This window comes from Sphaerodactylus townsendi, linkage group LG13, assembly GCF_021028975.2.
Source record: "Sphaerodactylus townsendi isolate TG3544 linkage group LG13, MPM_Stown_v2.3, whole genome shotgun sequence".
Classification (NCBI taxonomy): domain Eukaryota; kingdom Metazoa; phylum Chordata; class Lepidosauria; order Squamata; family Sphaerodactylidae; genus Sphaerodactylus; species Sphaerodactylus townsendi.
Window position 1 is genome coordinate 17,139,687 of NC_059437.1, and position 20,139 is coordinate 17,159,825.

The 20,139-nt window shown below is 41.6% G+C and overlaps 1 protein-coding gene across 5 annotated transcripts in view; it reads right to left on the reverse strand.

The window, feature by feature from the left end:
• DIAPH2 (diaphanous related formin 2) overlaps nucleotides 1-20,139 on the reverse strand; it is a 413,545-nt gene that overhangs the window by 296,134 nt on the left and 97,272 nt on the right. For all 5 annotated transcript variants that reach the window (XM_048514791.1, XM_048514790.1, XM_048514789.1 and 2 more), the window contains one exon: nucleotides 2,629-2,730. In XM_048514791.1, the coding sequence (XP_048370748.1) occupies nucleotides 2,629-2,730 (102 nt within the window). The remainder of the gene's footprint in view (nucleotides 1-2,628; nucleotides 2,731-20,139) is intronic.

Consider the following 20,139-nt stretch of genomic DNA (forward strand, 5'->3'; position numbering starts at 1 on the left):
CCCCGCAGAGGCCGGCGCAGGAGAGGCGGCTCCCTTCCCCGTCCCTCTCCCACTCACCTCGTTGCCTTCGTCACCCTGCTGGCCTCCTTAGACCAGCCCACGCTGCCCTCCGACCTCCAGGGGTCGGAGGACAGCAAGGGAGGGTCTTAGGAGGCCAGATGGGCGACGACGGCGACGAGGTGAGTGGGAGAGGGACGGGGAAAACAGCGCATTCCCAGCGGTGCCATTCGCACCGCGCCGCTGGGAATGCGCTGTTTTTCCAAAAACCTCCCTCCGTTTTTGGAGGCGGCCTGACGCCGCCCTGCGGGAGGGGGAGAGGAGCCAGGTTGGCGCTGCTGCATTTTCGCAGTGCCGCCTGTGCGAACGGCTCCCTGGGGACGGCGTTTTTGCCATCCCCAGGGCGCAGTTTATGGCCCGTGCGGAAAGGGCGTTTGTGTGTGTGTGTGTGTTTTGGGGGGGGGGGGGTTGAAGCTATATTGGGAGAAATTCTGTCTTCTGAACATTGAGATTTAAATTTAACTAGACTTGCTAAGAGCTACTGATACCTAAATGGAAAATTCATGTTGAGAAAATGTATGCTTTCCTTCTTGCATTTGTGGACAAAGTAATATCACAATCCAAGGCAGGGAATCCTTCACTGGATGCGGTACAGGCTGCCGATAGTGTAAATGCCCTCTTCAAAACACTGCTGACGGAGGGACAAATCCGCCGACATCCAGCTGCTGTCGCACCCAGCCTCCAGACCCCTCTCAGCCCCCATAGGCTAGTGGAGCTGCCAGAAGAGATATGCTGCTATTTTCCTTGTGGTAACCTTTGATTTAACTGTGTATTCTTCTTCTTTATTTCAATGATCAAGTTGAGTGGATTGGTCAAACATCCCCACTTGTTGTGCACTACTGTCGTTGCAGTACCAAGGACATAGAGATGATTACTCATACATTACTCCATTGTGAATTTTACACTGTTGAGAGGAACCAACTAATTACATCCCTCCTATATTGCTTTAGACGCCTAAACCATAATCTGATACAAACTATTTGTTGACCAGAATTTTGCTTGAGGATAAGGAGCCTAATATTACATATGCTGCAGCAAAATATTGTCCTTCTGTTTGTAAAAAAATAGTCTTGCATTAAATAAGTGTGCAAGTTCCTCACTTTGACAAGGGTAAACATCAATTTGCATTTGTATTCCTTTTATCACTGCTCTCCTTCTAATTCTTTTGTTTTTATCATTGACTGTTTGATCTTTTTTACATCATTTTTATGTATTGTTTTCATACTGCTGGCCTAGGACCGTAATTAAAGTCCCCATTTGTTGAGATAAAGCAAATAAGAGTGTGCCCTGATGAGGGAGAAATTGTCTATAAGCCACTTTCAATAAGAATTACAAAAAGTTGACCATACCTTCCAAGTATCTCCTCTGTTTTATACCTTGTGAGGTAGGTGGGGCTGAGAGAGTTCTGAGAGAACCATGACTAGCCCAAGATCAGCCAGCAGGCTTTATGTGTAGGAATGGGGAAAACAAACCCAGTTCACTAGATTAGAGTCCACCACTCATGCCGAGGAGTGGGGAGTCAAACCTGGTTTTCCAGATTAAAGTCCGGTTCTCCTCACCACTACCCTGGTGTTTTCATTGGCAGAGTAGTGTAGTATAGCAATTAAGAGGTACCTCTCACTCTGATCCCCCCACTCCTCCATGTGAGCAGCAGAGTCTTATCTGGTAAACTAGATTGTTTCCCCACTCCTACGTTCCTGCTGGATGAGCTTAGGCTAGTCGCAGTTCTCTCAGAACTCTCTCAGCCCCACCTAGCTCACAAGGTGTCTGTTGTAGAGAGAGGAAAGGAAAGGAGTTTGTATGCTGCTTACAGCTGATAAAAGTGGGATATAAATCCAAGTTCCTCCTCCTTTTTTTCAATCAAACATTAAACTTTAATATGAGCCAGGTCTTTCCCACATATTATTGTGGATCCAGATATATCATCATCTTGCATGTTTAGTCACAAGCCTGTATTCAATCATACATTCTGAAGGCCTGAGGAACTTGAACTTGCTTCTTAGCAGACAGTGGCTCCTACTGGTCCCCCTTGCCCACTGCAGACCCCTCATTTGCTCTCTTTACTGGGAAGCCAGTGAGCAGCAAAAGGACAAACTCAGTAGAAATCTGTACCACCCTCCTAGGGAAAGTAAAGTGCCATTAAGTATTTGCAACTGCACAGTTAGATACAGAACACTGACTGTACTAGAATTCCATACCCACCCAGCCACCCCCTAGGAACATATGAAGCTGTCTTATACTGAGTCAGACCATTGGCACATCAAGGCAAGAATTGTTTACCCAGACTGGCAACAGCTCTTCAGTTACATCACCTGCTACCAGAATCCCTCTCCCCTCTATTATTAAAGCTGGATATAATGAGCTTCCACTTATCAAGCAGATGTTTTAATGAAGAGTCAATGCCAAATGAGTGCATACATCAGGAAAGCTTCCACAATAAGATGCCTTTCTCTATATGAATTTCTTCCTTATTACCAAATGCTTGACATCAGAAAAGTCCGCCAATGTGTCTAAAAGGCCAGAAAAGTTGTGCTCAGGCAAACATGCCAAATGGAAGAATGTATTACATACACAGATTCTGTGCAGTCTTCCCATCCAATATTCTTAACTCCTTCACCCTCTTCTTCGGCAAAGCTATTTTCTTTTCTTCTGTATCTTCTACTGCCTTTTTAACTGCAAAACAAGGATATTTGTGAGTGCCTTCAGATTTAGTAAAAGAAATGTCTTCCAATTACTGTTAAAACCCTTAAAATGTCAGCACTGGCGTACTTCCTAATGTTTTGCTTAAAAATTACCATCAAATAGCCAAGATCAAGGAACTACGTGCATGAAGAAATGTAGGATCATAAAAACAGATATAAACTTTTCTCTGCATTGAGCAGCCATGTTCACAACAAGATCAACTTATATCATGAATTGTTTTATATCATGTCAGTCTCAAATGTTTGAGGGGGTTGCGTAGCTCCTGTTGCCCTTCCTTCTCTGCCTTAACCATCACTGACTGTGTCTGAGGGAGCAAACGGGCTGCCACAATTTCTTCCTTCAGAACACTGGGGCCTCCTACTGGATGAATCAGTGCGATACTATTATTTTATTTATTCTCCACACACAGCAGTTAATTTAATATATAGCCTAGGGAAATGAAAAAGGTTCAGGTGTTAGGAAAGGTGAGCGGAATGCTTAGCAAAACAATCAAAAAAGAGATCTAAATTAAACCCGTTGGTAAGCAACCGAGATTTTGTTTTCATTTAAAACGGTGATCTATTTTGTGAGCTATAACGTATTTGTTTATCAAAGCTGGGGAGGAAAAGCTGATGCAACATGCTGTAAGAGATTGTTTTCCGTTGGAAGTATTATGTTATGTACTACTTGTGCAACTGAGAAGTAGATGCAGCCTAGCATTGTCTACACCTGTCAACTAATGTTTCCCACTGAAAGGATAATTTTATTACAACATCTGCTTGGTACCTGGAGAAGTAGAAAAGGCACTAGCCAAAGTGAGTCAAAAATGCCAGTTGTTCAGGTGATAAGGAAAGCCCACAAGAAGGCTGTAATGGTTCAGAGAATTAATTAAGAAAAACTTCACTATTAGCTCATCTCGAAATCTGGGAACACATGGGTGTTGAAAATTAACAGCTGCACAATACCTAATGTACTCTCACACCTGATCATTAACTCAATTATCGAGTACCATTAAACATTACCTTGGCAAAATTTAAGTATTTTAATGTTAAGGTAAACTGAGATTACAAAACAAATGACTGTACTCTTGGGCCAACCACATGCTAAGACGAAAAGTCTCCGGGATTTATAGCTGTTACCCAGAATCACGAGTTTCAGAACGTTCACTTCTCATCTCTGGATCATTATGAGACACACTGAAATTCCCTCTTCTACGCAGCAATGAAAGATACAGGGCTGCTCTATCAGCCTAGCTGCGTCTTCAGTGATGATGGAAGATGAAGCATGAGGGTAGAAGGTTGTCCACTACCACCAGGTCAACGGTAAGCCGAGGTAAACTATTGGAAATATTTTCAACTGCATACCAAAAATTCTCCCTCCAGAATTATATAAACTCCAAATTGAAACATTTGCATTTTCTCATCTCCCATTACAATTGTTTTGATTTAACTGACATTTAAGTGCTCTCAAAATTCTGTCACAGGAAATATGCTCAGTTTCTTTCTCTCTCTCTCTCAGCTAATTTGAAAGTCACACTTTTTTCTGCTTAACTACAAAGTCCCATGAGTGTGTACAACCCCCCGCCTTATCTGTGTGCATGTTAAAAAATTATTATATGTCACTTTCATGACAGGCATGAGTTACCCAGCTTTGTATCAGATAAGCAGCCCCATCCATGAGCCAGACGCCTGGCTGTGGCACCACAGCTGCCCCCAGTCGCTGCCCCCAAGGTGTCTTCCCAACAACATGGGAAGGCTTGCAAGGTGCAACAGCCTCCCTGCTGCCGAGAAGCCTCAATGGGCTGTAACTGACCTGTGCCAACCCAAAGACTGTCTTAAGTCCAGACTGCAATTCTCCGGCAGAATGCCAGCAAAGACCAGGAGGGAGCACACTAATGACAGTCCCTCCGGCCCACCCCTACTACACCGGTGGGGATGTGGGACACATGTTTCAGCACCTGGGGGCAACGACAGCAACATGCCGGTGGGACCATCCCTCTGCCCAGGTAAGTGCCCCGGGGGGCAAACCTCCAATGCGGCAGCACACCACTTCTCGAAACAGATTTGTCCCCTTCCTTTGGATGGGGCTCACAGTGATAAATTGTCATCTTCCATTTGAAGCACTATACTCTACTGAGCATGAGGGCTGCAATCTTAAACAGGTTTACAGGGCTGTAAACCCCAGTAACCTCAATGAAAATTACTTTTGAGTAGATGTGCTTGGTACTGCCCTGAAAGTGAACCAAATGTGTGACATCCCAGTAACTTCCAAACAATTTCAATGTGTTGGAACTCAAGTGAAATTTCTAGCTGCATTGTCCAGGTTTCCTCAGAATGGATCACTGTAGTATCTTGTCCACTAAGCTTAGGTTTGATTTTTAAAGGAAAGGGATAGAGATGCAGTGAAGGGAGTCAGCAAACCTGGATTTTTGGACTAAAAAAATAAATAAATTGTCAGATTGAGGTATGGAGATAAGTATTTCCATTTTAACCTTTTCCAGAAACTATTTTATAGAACAAGAAAACAATACAGAAAATGAGGCATATTGCAACTATTAAAATTTATCATTTTGCATCAGAATGTTCTGAAATATGACATAAAAATAATTATGCAGAAAATTCTTGGCACCCTATACCTTCCAATGGTGGTGAATCCATTTCTTCACCAGCAAGGCCGGAGCGAGGGGGAACTGTGCCCGGGGCACGCGTGCGCCCTGCACCCCTGCCACGCCTACGCCTGCCCCAGAACACCCCCACTGCGCCCCCGAACACCCCCGCCACGCCCTCGTACCAGCGCGTGCCCAGTGCATTGCACACACCCTTGTCCCCTTGGCGCTACACCACTGTCCACCAGTCCCTTTCAACACTGAATCCAAACTTTAATTTTGAACTTTTAAAAATCATGTTGATGACAATCAGGGTTAACCCTGTATTTATGTATATACAACATTCTTACGGTAGCTTTAGTGAAAGCTAAACTGTAAAAAAGGTTAGGATTAGGTTTTGTAGTAGCAATGATTAGCACGTTTTGCCATTATGAATATGAAACCCTGAAAGCGAGACACATCAGTTCGGCTCCTAACGTTCTGGACTGGCTACTGAAGCCAACTCAAGGTATGCCTTGGCCTTTGTTTTGATTGCATGTTCCCTGAGGCAAAGTTCCCAGATTACTCAGGATTGCCTGAAGGAGTGGCACAGCATACCAGAAGACTTGTCCCTGCTCACGAATCACAACTATGCCTATAAGGGATAGTTGAAATGGTCCCTCCATAGAGTATGGGAGAAGTCAGTCTGCTCACTGACCCTTGAATAGCACTCCTCTTGAAAAATCTTAAGTGGAAAGGGATGTTGTTATTTCCCTGTGCTTCTTACTTAAGAGGGATGGAGAGAAAAACAGTTGTAAAACTTCCAGTCCCAAGCCCAGGCAAAGACTGGATTTGAACTGGATGCTTGCAAGGCAAACAGCTTCCCCATGTAACTTTGCATGTGATCCATCTATCATTCATAGTATGCTTCAATTTTTGGGACATTGCTACATGTGTTCAATAACCATACTGGCATAGTATCCACAAACTAAACATACTTAGCTGCTTTGCCAGTTATGAAATAGTTTGAATGAGTTGCTGAATGCATGCAAAGTCAGATAAGGAAGCCCTTTCGTTTCACCACAATTACATTTACATCAAGCCCAACTAAGGGCATTAGTAGAGAATCACTTCCATAATGCTCTGCATTACCAAAGGAATATTTTAACAGAAGACATCCTCCAGCCCAAAAAAATCTGCCTTCAGCTGCAGAGAAAGGGCAGAGGCCCTGATGATACAGCTCAGAGGACACTGCACTATTGACACTATGGAGACAACTGTCTATATCGTTATAGGATGCATTTTTGGCTGATATTAAAATCTTCAGTCGTGGCAGATTGAGCCAGTGTTATTAGTGAACTACAATCAAAAAGATGCTATGAACTGCTGTTAGCAACCGCTTTGCTAACTTGGAAGTAAGCTGCCAAATTGGACAGCTGTGTGAGATAGACAGGGAGATGTGTGATTTTGTCAAACATTTGCTAATGTTTAACACAGATGGGGCACCCAGTCAGTGTGTAGTTTGATGCATTGATGGCAGATCAAGTTACCACGAACTAACTCTGTCGCTCTGTTAACTGTTAAATACTTGTTGATCTAGCACTGCCCCTAATAGACTCTTGTGTGGTGTTGTACAATAGCTACTAACAAAAAAGTCTATCATTACCATAAACAAAAGCTCATCAAGCACTGTTTCACGCAAGCAGCAAGATACTACTTGCCTACAGGCTTGTTTTACCCGTTTAATAACAAACACTCCTAAGGATCAAGGGAACATCTTTACTAACTGAATCCATATAGCATTCATATGCAACATTCAGACAGTGAATGATGAAAGCACACTGCAACCAGACACAGTCTGTGTATAACAAGAGACCAGCACTGCTCCATCCAGATTTCCCCATGATCATCAACTCTGAATCTTGTTCTTCTGACCTATCAAGAGTTTAATAAATAGCCAGGTTACTTTTGGGAGTAGTTGTTCCTGCATAAAATTTTAACCAAGCTTAATTAAAAAGTAGCCAGAATGAAAGAATTCTGGAGAACTGATGGCTTGTAAGGAAAATGAATAAAAATAGTCAGATTGATATTTGTTTTTCATTTTAAAAATCAGTTTGGGTGAGATGTTTTTTGTTTGTATTTGTTTTGTTTTGATTTTAATTAAGGAATAAAAAGCACTTTGGCATAAATTATTAGTCATGCTATATCTTCCAATGCTGTGCTTAAACGCCCCCCCCCCCCCGCCGCCTTCCCCAATCAGGTTACCAGGATACAAAGTCATCCATTCTCTTCTACAATCTTGGTCTTTCTCAGAGTAATGTACAATGAAATCAATGAGTGTAATTCAGATGCACACTTTAATGCCTAAATTATGATACTACTATTCTTTTTCCACGCTCAAAAGTAGAAAACTAGAATTTTAAAGTGGGGGAGGGGACGTATTGTTGGAAGCTTCACAGGTGGAATCAAAAAACCACCAGACCATGGCCACACACCCTGGGAACCCCACAACAGCTGGTGAGGAATCAGTTATTAGTGCGAGTCAAGCACAGTCATTAACTGTAGTTCCTTTCCACACACAAAAATTGTGATAGCCAAGTATGATCTCAGCCAGTGTTTCTTTCTTTTTCTTAAATAAATGAGAAAAAAAGCAAGCAAGCAGCTACTTAATTTTGGCTACAAGAACAGTAGGGATGTATTCTGAAGAGCTGCACTGTAACCACCTCCCCAAGGAAGAAACTGTTCATGACACACAGAATTCCTCCTGGACCATATCAGAATGGAGCTCTGTCTACTTTTGCTCAGAGCACAGGTAACATTTCAGGTAACTCATGGGAAACAGAAAATTTTTTTTGTTCCTATGGGTCAACCCCCCCCCCCCCAAAAAAAGTGGTCTCTGTGAAGTCATCACTCTGTGAAGTAAGCAGTGGAATAGGAAAACCAAGCACACAGACATAATAGCACAAGAACCAACATTCCAAATATTTTAAGGTTTGTTTTGTTGTTTTCAAACTATGAATTAAACTTTTTGACATCCCAAATAGCTACCACTAAATTATGTACAGTCAATCAAAAACCATAACAACCTTTAGAGTATTTGGATGAGGATAATAATTCTATGGAACACTATAGATAGGTGATTTAAATGCTATTCATTACAGGGGAAGGCAAGTATTGATCATGCTGAAACCTTGAAAGGGGAAAAAGTGAAATCTGCCAACACACAAAAGACTACAGGAAACACAGAAGCAATAATACACAGTGTGACCACTGAAGCAAGACAATTAAGTCTGACTGAACAACTGATAGTGTCTAAACTGGAAAACATTTGTTGGTACAAGGAAAGCCTTGGCAAAATTAGAAAGCTAGCAGTCCTTCAACAGCAGCAAGTAATTTATACTTCAGCACGTATATATAATATTTTTGTTTGTTTTTCTCACGTCCACATTCCATTAGAAATCACCAGAAACTTCTGAAATGGTATTGTCATCGTAAGCATTTGGCACTGATTGAACTTTTTCTAGTATTGCATATTTTCAACATTTAGAGTAATTCACATTTAATTTGAATATAGACAGTAATTTACAAAATATTTCCTCAGTCTTCTTACTTGAATCCAAGCCTATTAGGGCACCATTTTAAGTAAAGCTACTTTCTTCCCTTCACTGTTCAGCAAGCATAAGCAAGAGTCTTTGTTTACACCAAAATGGCCCCTTCTCTAATGGGATAACATCCATCAGCATATCTTCCAATATAATGAGGGTAAACAGTTTCCAAGAGCTTGGGGATAAACCCCTCCACCATACCACCACACCTCAGATTTCCCTCCAGTTAAAAATTGCTGTCACTATGTACCTTACTCAAAAGAAAGACCATTCAGGGTCTGCAGTGTTGTATCCCAAAACAATGTATACAAAGTGTTGCCAGGATCACTGAGCCTGCAAACAGCATGATTAGATTATAAACAAAAACTTCTATATGATTCCATGTCTCTTTTTGGGCAGTTACCGATGTAATAATACTCTGGCCATCTTGGTTCATAATTCTTAGTAGACCAGCTGTTGCCTTTTTTTTCCCTAACAGAATTACACCAAATCTTACATGTGCATTAACTTGACAAACAGGTCATTATGAAAAGGCTCAGGGACTTGGGATTGTTCAGTCTGGAGGAGATGAGGTTGAGGGGGGATATGATTGCTCTCTTTAAGTATATGTAGGGCTCTTTAAATATTTGAGGGGAGGGAAGTGTTTCTGTTGATAGCAAAGAACAGGACTCAAAGTGATGGCTATAAATTATAGGGAGAAAGATTCCACCTGGATGTTAGGGGAAAAATGTACAGCAAGAGTTGTGCATCAGTGCAATCAGCTGCCTCTGGAGGTGGTGAGCTCCCCCTCACTGGCAGTCATTAAGCAGAATGCCAGCAGGGGATGATGGGAACTGTAGTCCATAACATCTGGAGGGCCGCGAGTTTGACACCTGTGCCCTAAGCTGATCCTTCATTGAGCAGGAGATTGGACTAGATGGCCTGTATGGCCTCTCCCAACTCTATGATTCTATGAAATAAGTTATAGTGGAAAAGTTATGTTAGCTTTTTCGTAGTGTCAGCCCTCCAGTAAGAGACTCAACATCAAATACTGTCAGTCTTGCCTCCAAGGTGGTTAGTGGGGAGGTGAGCAGAATCTGAAGTTGTCAATACTGTCTATAGAAGCCGTCAACATTATCCATGTTCTCCATTATGCTGGAGGCAATACAATACAGGACAAATCTACAATCGCTTTTCATTTCAGACTTTAAAAGCACCTGCCAGCCACACCCACTCGCCCAATTAAGTCAACAGATGTGTGATCTAACCGCATACATATGATGCCACCTGGAAGGGATGCAAATTGCACATTTATCAGTTCCTACAGTGAAAATAAAGTGCCTCCGCTGCATTCCATTTTTCCCCCCTGTAATCATAAAAGCCAACAATCCTGGCAAGGTGTAAAAAGAAAGTACGAGGAAGAAAGTTTAGAACAACAACAAAAAAAGATACTTTAAAAAATATTTCTCGCAGATTCATTTCCAGACTGTGATATCAACTTAAATCAAAATTTACTGTATCAAAGCCTGCCGGATACAAACATTCCATTAAAAATGAGGAGAATAACTGATGTTAAGTTGCATCTGTTTGTCAGTACTGAGACTGCTTCTTACGAACAAAACCAAGAGCCTGCCAGATGACTCTGCTTCATCAGTAAGCCTGATGGAGACAGTTTCAGATTATTCATGTGTGCCCGAAGAAAAAAAAGCAGAACAGATATTGCTACAACCAACTGTTGCTTGATTGCAAAAGAGACAGAGAGAGAAGAGGAGTAAACAGAAGAAAATAACCATTACTCTTGGCTTTGAGTCAGCTTTTTTTTCTTTAATTATATTTGTACCCAAATGCATATCAAGGAGTTATAATGGTATTATGCCTAATAAAGGTTTTATGTATGTAGTATGTATATATCATACCAAGGATAAGGCAAGTAGCACTGCATAAACATGTGTTCATATGCTTACAAATCTTGAGAAACAAGAATTCTTCTCTCCAGCACCACTTTCAGCATTGAAGTAAATACCCAATTAATCAAGGACACTAAAAGGTAGAGCTGATTTGAAAAAAAAAAAAATACTTGCCAGGTGCTAAGAACGAAGCTGAACCTTCCTGGTTGTTCAAGTCCCCCGGAAATGGGAAGGCAAAAGGAACCCCTCAAAAGCATCTGCAAAGAAGCCCCTCTCTCTAAGCCCTGCTAAACTCTGTATTGTCAATGGGATCCGGGGCGATTTTATTTTCCTTATTCAGATAAATGGGTCACAGAATGTGTTGGAAATATGACTTGGAGGCGGAGAACAAAAATGTTTAAGTTGTACATACCTTGCATGTAAAAAAAAGAGAGAGTTATCTTTTGTTCCAACATAAAGACGGCATATAATTTATTTCGATCCACAGACCATCCTACTTAAAGATGTGGCCAAATACAGCACACAGATAAACCTCAAACAGAACTGGCAACAGATCTCTGTTTGAGGCGGACAAACACTGTGGCTGCTGCCTTCTGCTTCCCTTAATATGCACAACAGGGCTAAAATCTTCCTGATTCCCCAACTCTAAAACTCGAATTTAACATGACGTACAAAAGCAGGCTTCTCAGAAAGCTTGCATTCATTTCTTCTGGGAGTGTCTGTCATCATAACCTATACATACATGCAGGCATGCATATGTATATATCTGTATGTGAAATGTATTTTATTTAATCTGACCAAGTATTATTATGTAATGGTTTTTAGAAATTGGTTTTATGATTGATTGTATAAATGCTTTTTAAATATCTTATATTAGAAGCCAAGCCATACAATTAGATAGACAGACAGAAATACACAAACACATACACACACATATACAACTATACCTTATGAGCACCTTATGGGGTCTATATACTAAACCCTTAGAGGTTAGCAACTATCCACAATTAGTGAGAAAGATAAAATCATGATATGTGTCCCAAAAATAACTTTGCAAAGATCAACATACTTTTTTCCCATTGTATGTTTTCTAACTTTCAATACTATGTAGGGTTGAACCTTTATAAATTTAGCACCTCGGGTTTAATCCAACATGCTTTCAAAATTCAAATTTATCTAATGACTCTCATTACTATGAACCCTGCCCCACCTGGTTTTATACATGCCCAGGATAGCCTGTTTTGGTAGTCAAAGTGGGGAGGGGTCATTCCTTTTCCTCCAGCAGAAGAACAGATTGGATCCGATCCAGGACCTTCGATTCACTGAGAATATAATCCCAGACAACTAAGAATCCAGTTTCCTTTGACTGGCATTCCAAAGATCGATGTTGCAAAAGAAAAACTATGAACATATCAAAACAATTCACAATCCAAACAACTCCTTATTACTGAGATATGTCTTCAGCCAGAAGCACTAAATTCAGAATGCATATGAATAATTCTGGTTTTACCTTGGTTTTAAATTAGCATAGTACTAGAGCACCTGTGAATATTTTTATTCATTTTAATTAAACACACACTCCACACAGGATAAACATTAAAAGAGGAGAAAGATATTTTCATATAATTCTGTATTTTATCTGAAACTTCAAAGTGCAACAAATATTCCAGATCTCTCATGTTATTTTTGTGTATTTCTCTATTTTACCATATGTGCTAATGCAAAAATACATATTCATCAGCCGTTTATCCAGATAAGGAAATCAGCACAGCATATTCACTTGATGTTAAATCCGCATTTGCCCACACAAATCAGACAATATATATTGCAAACATCCAGCATGTAACAAGTTTCAGCATTCGAACAGAACTGAATTAGTTGCACACTACTAGATGAAGCCTTTGATGTATACCAATTTCAGGCTTTTTAAATTGCTACAGTGTGACAGCTGCCAACAAGACGTTCTCTTTAGATATATGAATGAAATGTATTGCTGATGTCATAACCATTAAAACTAATCATAGCCAGATAGAAGGGGGAAATAGGTGCATCGACAAACCAATGACATGGGATGCTTCCAGAACTGCCAACATTCCGGAACCCATTATATGTAATCATTAACTTGGGGTTGTTTTCACCCATCATGTCTCACATCTACATAAAAATATAAAAGCATCTGTGCTGGACCAGATTAATACTTCATTTAGTCCAGTCTCTTGTTTCATCCAGTGTCCAACCTGATATACATAGAAGCAGTGGTGAGATTCAAATAATTTAACAACTGGTTGTTTGCAAGCACCATTTTAACAACCGGTTCTGCTGAAGTGGTGCGAACCTGTTGAATCCCACCACTGCACAGAAGGCCAACTAGCAGGTACAGATATAAAGTATCTGAAAATTTGGAAGCCTTGGAAGGGGGGAGGGGCTTGCCTTATGAATACTGAGATTCTATTTAACCGCCTTGCCAACAGTCACCAATGGGTCTATCCTCCACACAATAATGATCTTAACTAACAGTGCAGTCCTAGGGGTGAGTAGTTGTGTCATGCGCAGCACAGCCACAGTCCAGCCATGCTGACTCCAAATCACAGCCAGCAAGCCAGCAGGGATGCTCCCCTAAACCCTGCGGAACTGTTCTATGCAACTCCATGAGCTGGGCCTATCTTTTTGCCAGGGCAAGTCTATGCTAACAAATGGGGGTGTGCCAAGACCAAAAGGGTTCAGGAAGCTGACTAAAGCCACCACCCCAGGCAATGTTTCCTTCAGTGCCAGGATGGGTTTCTGCAATGAAGAAGTGCTGGTGCATAAGGTAACATTCTAACCACTGGAACTGCACTGGCTCTCACTTTCAAAAGACACCCAGTTTAGTTCTTATCTCTGCTACTGTACTAATATTTTGCCAACCATCATAATTTGGTTATTTTTAGCAAAGATATATGTCCTGGTATGGCGGGCAGCCCAAGCGTCACTTTGATGCCACCACCTGGGACTTCGGCCATGCAGTCTGCCCCGAGGAAGCCTCTTCAAAAAAGTGCCCCCATCAATGCAGGGGTCATCTGGAGAAGTCAGTCATAGCAGAGAGGCACTGCCAAACTGCCCACCCTGCACTACTCAAAACAACAGCTGAAGGGGGGGAGACAATCAACCTCTCTTGGGTGGCAGGGATGGGCAGAAGAGGGTGCCAGCTGCCAACACAGAGTGGCAAGCCCTGGGTCACAAGGGAAGTGCTGCGGAGGAAGCATAAGTGCAGTGTCAGGCCCCAGGGAGAGAAGCAGCAGCCAGTGACAGCCCAGGCAGGTGCTGGACCTGCCAAGGGCTCATGGAATGCCAGCCAGGGAGGCTTGACACCAGCAAGGCCTCAGAATAGGGACAAGTAGGGTGGGTGGGGCCTTGGAAAGATATAGGAGAGGGCGGGGGCCAGCAAGGAGTGCACAGGAAGGCCGAAGAAGGAGGGTTAAGGGAGGTGTACCTATATTTAGGTGGGAAGGGCTAAGGTCAAGATGGAAGCCACGCCTGTACTTTCCATGGCTGGGGAACTGTGTGGATCATGAGGGAGAGGCAAATGGTGAGTCCTCCTCTTTCACTTCTGAGGCCAACCAAGGACAAGAGGCACTAGAAGGTCAAGCAGCTGAGCAGGTAGATGAGGGCAGCCTGAGTTGCAGGGACACCGTAGTATATTTTGCCAATGCTAGATACTGAACAGGTTTTTTTTTAATAAACTCTAGTAGGAGTTCCTGTCTTCTCTTCCTCCTCTGCCATACTGGAGAGAAAAATCAACAACCAGGGAAGGTGCACAAAAAATCTAAAACATTGTTACCTCTACCTTTATGATCCAGGAAAAAGTCCACTTAACTAAAGTCCACTTTGAAAACTTTGATTCAAAAGTTAGTATGGCAATTTACACAAGCTTCAAACAACATTTCATTTTGATACCGACTAAACAGGCTGATTGTAATTTTCACTAATAACTGCCACTTTGTTTTAAAGTGATTTTGTGGCAACAATACTCAGTGGCCACATTAATACAGTCACAGAAGACTCCTTGTAGTAGATACATACATATCAGCCAATAGGAGGAACAATAAATCACTCAATGATTAATCAAGCATCCAATATTTCACTAAAGATGATTAAAAACAGTTTCAGTTTAATGATTGGGGGAAAATTCCGACAACTACATGCAGCTATGATCGCAAGGGATAATGCAAAACCTATGAATAGTTTTCTTACGCTTAATCATTTGTTGAAGACTGAAGCATTTTTTATTAGACACAAATGCCATCATATTATTCCAAATTGTCCAATCAACACAATTTTTGACTGTGGAAAATGTCTGCAACTGTCTTTTATTCAGCCTTGCTGCCAGTTTTGGCCAGTAATTCCAAAATTAGCATTCTGACAGTGAACCTTCTCTCATATTCATGCAGAATGGGAACATAAAGTTAGGCTGATTAGTGGTATTATAGTTTACCAGAAGTTTCTATTATTGCCTGTGAATGTGGAAGAAAACAGTAACAAAAGACCACCCCATAAATATGAAAACGAATAAAGGTTATTAGCAAAAATAAACGTAAGCCCATCTATTCCACCAGGATTATCAGCTTTCAGCAATGTCTCAACATTATTAATTCTTTCAAATCCTAGAATCTATTATTTGCTCCCCACATTTAGAATATATAAACGGTTTGTGATTATTCATATAATCCCTCATATGAGCTTGCATACTATTCCCCAATCAAAACCCCTCAACTCTACTGCTTTCAGTTGTTCAACAAATGAATTCATTCTTAGCTACAGAATCTTGAAGAATCATTCTCATAAGTAAAGATATTTTTAAATTTATTTATTACTGGGTTTTATACACCGCCCTACCCCCAAAGGGCTCTGGGCGATGGACAACATAAAATTACACATGTACAGTTAAACCCTTATATTAAAATGCAGCGCTCAATATAATAACCAGCATCCGCATTAAACCCTCATTAAAACCCTCCCAAGAGGGGCGGAAAGAAAAGTGGATCCCATAGATGGTAAGGGACCCTGAGCACAGGAGGATGAAGGGGGCACTTATCAGCGGCTGGACACTCCAAAAGCCCGGTGGAACAACTCCGTCTTACAGGCCCTGCAGAACTCACCAAGATCCCGCAGGGCCCGGACAGCTGGAGGAAGAGTGTTCCACCAGGCAGGAGCCAGGGCTGTAAAGGCCCTGGCCTGAGTGGAGGCCAGCCGCATCGTCGAGGGGCCAGGAACCACCAGAAGATTGGCCTCTGCTGAGCGCAGAGGCCTAGTGGGGACATATGGGGTAATGCAGTCCCAAAGGTACCAGGGTCCCAGGCTGCGTAAGGCCTTGAAGATGATTCGGAACTCAACTGGGAGCCAATACAGGCAGTGCAGCACTGGTTGAATATGGTCACGGAAGGCGTCCCCCATGAGCAAGCGAACCAATGCATGTTGGACCAGTTGTAACTTCCAGATCAAATGCAAGGGTAGGCCCGTGTAGAGCGAGTTACAATAGTCCAACCTGGAGGTGACCGTTGCACAGATCACAGTGGCTAGGTCCACGTGGGAGAGGAAGGGAGCCAGCTGCCGGGCCTGACGAAGATGGAAAAACACAGTCCGGGTTGTAAGGGCCACCTGGGTCTCCATTGAAAGAGACGAATCCAGGTGGACCCCCAGGCTTCTAACGAATATCTGGGTTATGGCCAGTTCTGAGTTAGAAATAAATATTTACATCCATAGCCTCCCCATTTTAAGTTATTATATATTATAAAAAGGATAAAATAATAATTAGCAGGCACCTTTTTAAAAAACATGGAACAATAAAACCCTTCCCCTATAAAATAGGTTTGTTCAGTCAGCAAGCCAAATCACAGTTTGGAGCAACATGAAAAGCTGGGTGAAAGCATGCCACCTCCGCCCCTGTTATACTGGTCCAGCCTAACATCATTCTCAGCACAAACAATGGACCCAACCCAACAGAAGAATTCATCAAAGGAAGTGGTGCAGAAGATATTTCTCCAGCTTCCCTCCTCAAAGCCCTCCAAAGGTTTGTCCAGAAACTTCTCTCAGAGAACTTTGCAAGCCAAACTTGTCACAGGATGGGCCACTGCAGTGACAAGGGGGACTCCGGTAAAATCTCTTATCTGTCCCATCTTCATTCACGTAAGCATCAAGGAGAAGAGGGAGAAAGAGGCAATTTTACTAGGTTCCAAATCATTGCTGCAGAGGACTTTTTTGGAATGCATTTTGCTTGCAAGGCTCTTCTGATTCTCAGAGAAGAGCACCAGGACAAACAGCAGACTGCTGGGGGAAGGATTCGCTCTGCGAGCTTCTTCTGTTAATTTTCCACTGGATCCAACCTCAAAGTATGTTTTAATATTTAAACCAAGGTTTGAAGCTGGTTTGCAATGGCAGTTTGGAGAAAATCAGTTATGTCAGTTTAGGCATAACAAAAACAGAGCTAGGTTTTGTTTTTTACAGCAAGAATACATGCACAGTAATGTTACTAAAACCAAGCCCAAGGGAAGAAAAGGAACCGGGACATTACAACAACACTGCATACAGTTAAATAACGAGTGTTTGTTCCTGGAAACTGCAAAAAAAAAGTTCCGAAGCAAGGAAGCAAGAGAAATCAAACAATCAATACTCAGAATTCAGAGACCTTTATTAGGCATATGCAACAAAGGGACAGAATAGAAGAGTAAATCCAGTAAAAAACAGTAAAGGTAATGTGAGCAGAAGCCAAGGATACCTAGTTCAAAACACACAGTAAAATTTTGGCTACTGTTTCAGTTATTTCAACCTCAGGATTGTTGAGCACAAGAGTCATCTTTACGTTGATGGAAAGATCTGAGAATCAAACCGAGGTTAAGGCAGAGAAGTCAGGTCTAAAGCTGTTGTACTTCGGGCAGAAGAGCAAGATGTGATCACAGGAGTCAATAAAAGAAGGGCAGAAAGAGCAGTGTCTCTCATGCTGAGGGATGTTTGAGAATCGGCCTTGAAGTAGTGACGATGAAAAGGAATTGCATCTTGTTCTTAAAAATGCCCATCTGAGTTTATAATTAGGGAGTTGGTTCAGATAATAGGCAACAAACAATCAATATGAAAATATTGTATTCTGGGAGGATAGGCTGATCTTGTAGTGAACAGATGGGGGGGGGGGATTAGGTCCAGCCAACCATGGAGGCCTCCCAGTAACAAAGTGATTAATTACATTAAAACTATTAAACAAATCTTCCCTACCTCACCTTTCAAATTCAGCTTCCTTTCCTGTTCAAATTTAGACCCCTCCTTAAAACAAGCATCATTGTGTTCTGCTGCAGTATACAAGATGGAGAAGGGGTATCAAAATAGCATTAATTTCAGCCATCTTCTTACACGTTTTAACTGGTAACTGGCAAGGATCAAAAATCCTGTAAGCAAGATCCTGACATTGAATATGGCCAAGATTTTTTTAAAAATAAAGTTTCTAATTGTTGTGACAAGACATATGAACCAAAAATAGAGCAGCACATACAAAAAACATCAAGATGAACATACTGCTCTTGCTCAATGGAAGTTTTCTCAAAGTTAGCCATTGTTTTTAAATATTTTTAATGAATTGTGATTAAGCTGTTGTGACCTGCCCTGAATCCTGAGGGGATAGGGCAGGATATAAATCTGAATAAGTAAGTAAGCAAGTTATTATTATGGTAATCACCGTCCTCCATTTAAAAACAGATTTGTCTCCATACCGATACATCTTAGCATGTTAAACAGCCAGGTAAGTAAAAGTAAAAAAATTGATCAGACTACTTTGCTTGGTGATTGCATTGAATTAGTAACAGTGAACAGCAGACCTTTAAAACTGATGGAATATTCAGGCTTTCCAAAAAATAATCCTTATCCCTCTTCATGATGGATTTGGCCAAATAAATGATCAACAAATGCTGAGAATATTCAAGACAATGCTGCTCTCCTTTAAACCAACCTATGAGATGAAATCAGGGATAAGCTTATTTCTTTAAAAGTTGGTTGTACTACTTGCTTTGGAAGATCCATATTAAAAGGTAATTTGCATTGTATTAAAGATGGATAAATTACTCCCCACGCACACTTGCTGTGAAGCAGATCTAGGGTTGCCAGGCAACTAGAGGGAGACCTGAAGGGAGGGGCAGCTATCAGAAACAGAAGGCCAATTGGCCATGCCAATTGGCCATGCCAATTGGCCAATTGGCCATGCTGGCAGGGGCTGATGGGAATTGTAGTCCATGAACATCTGGAGTGCCATAGGTTCGCCACCATGGTTCTAGGAATTACCTGAAACTCTAGGTCACACCATTGGTCTTTTTCTCATCAGCTGCTGGAGTGCCAGAGAGCATATGACAACTTTAACTAGATCGCTGACAGCACTTCCAAGCAACCGAAGACAACAACTATTGAAATGAATGAATTCCTCTGAATGAGTTATCCAGTTTTATTGCTGACAATGGTTAATTATACAGTTCAGACTGAAATCCTAAGAACACTTTCCTGGGGACAAATCCCACTGAATTTCTGAGTAGATCTGCTTAGGAGTGCTTCTTAAATCTTTTATGTGAGTAATTAAGAAGAAAACAAAGATAATGTGAAAAAGAGGAAGATGTGCCCTTAGGTGGAAGAGAGACATCAGGAGAAGAGGACACATATCTCAAGAATGAAAAAGAGTAAGATATGATTTTGTATGGAAAAGAAATGTCAGGCGATATTACCCAACAAGTCCACCAGCTTCAGATGATAAAATGGACACAACTCAATATGGCAGATGTTGAGATGTTACTCTGCAAACAACTTGCTGTTGTGGTCATACGTTACAACTTGCTACTGAAATATATAATTGATTGTTGAGGCAACGGAATGAATGTTACCCAAGAAAAGGCTCTTTCTATACTTATTTGTGTAGCACAGGAGTTGGCAACCCGCGGCTCCGGAGCTGCATGCAGCTCTTTCGTCCTCGTGAAGGCTCCACAGTGGCAACGCCAACAACGGCAAGTTGCACTTGGGACACAACGAGCACGCCTCCATCCCCTCCTCCTTTTTCCTTCCTGCCTCCAGCATCCTTTCCTGCCCTTCCCAGGCACCAGACTTATTTGTGCTACACAAATAAGTATAGAAAGAGCCTTTTCTTGGGTAACATTCATTCTGTTGCCTCAACAATCAATTATTACTAAGTTCTAGATCCAGCATCTGTGTGAGAAAATAACAGATTTAAAAATAAATATTACCCTCTCATTCCTTTTTGTTTCTAGTTTGTGACATTAATGTTTTTACCTTCACATATTTACTCTTTGTATGTGTTTTGCTTATA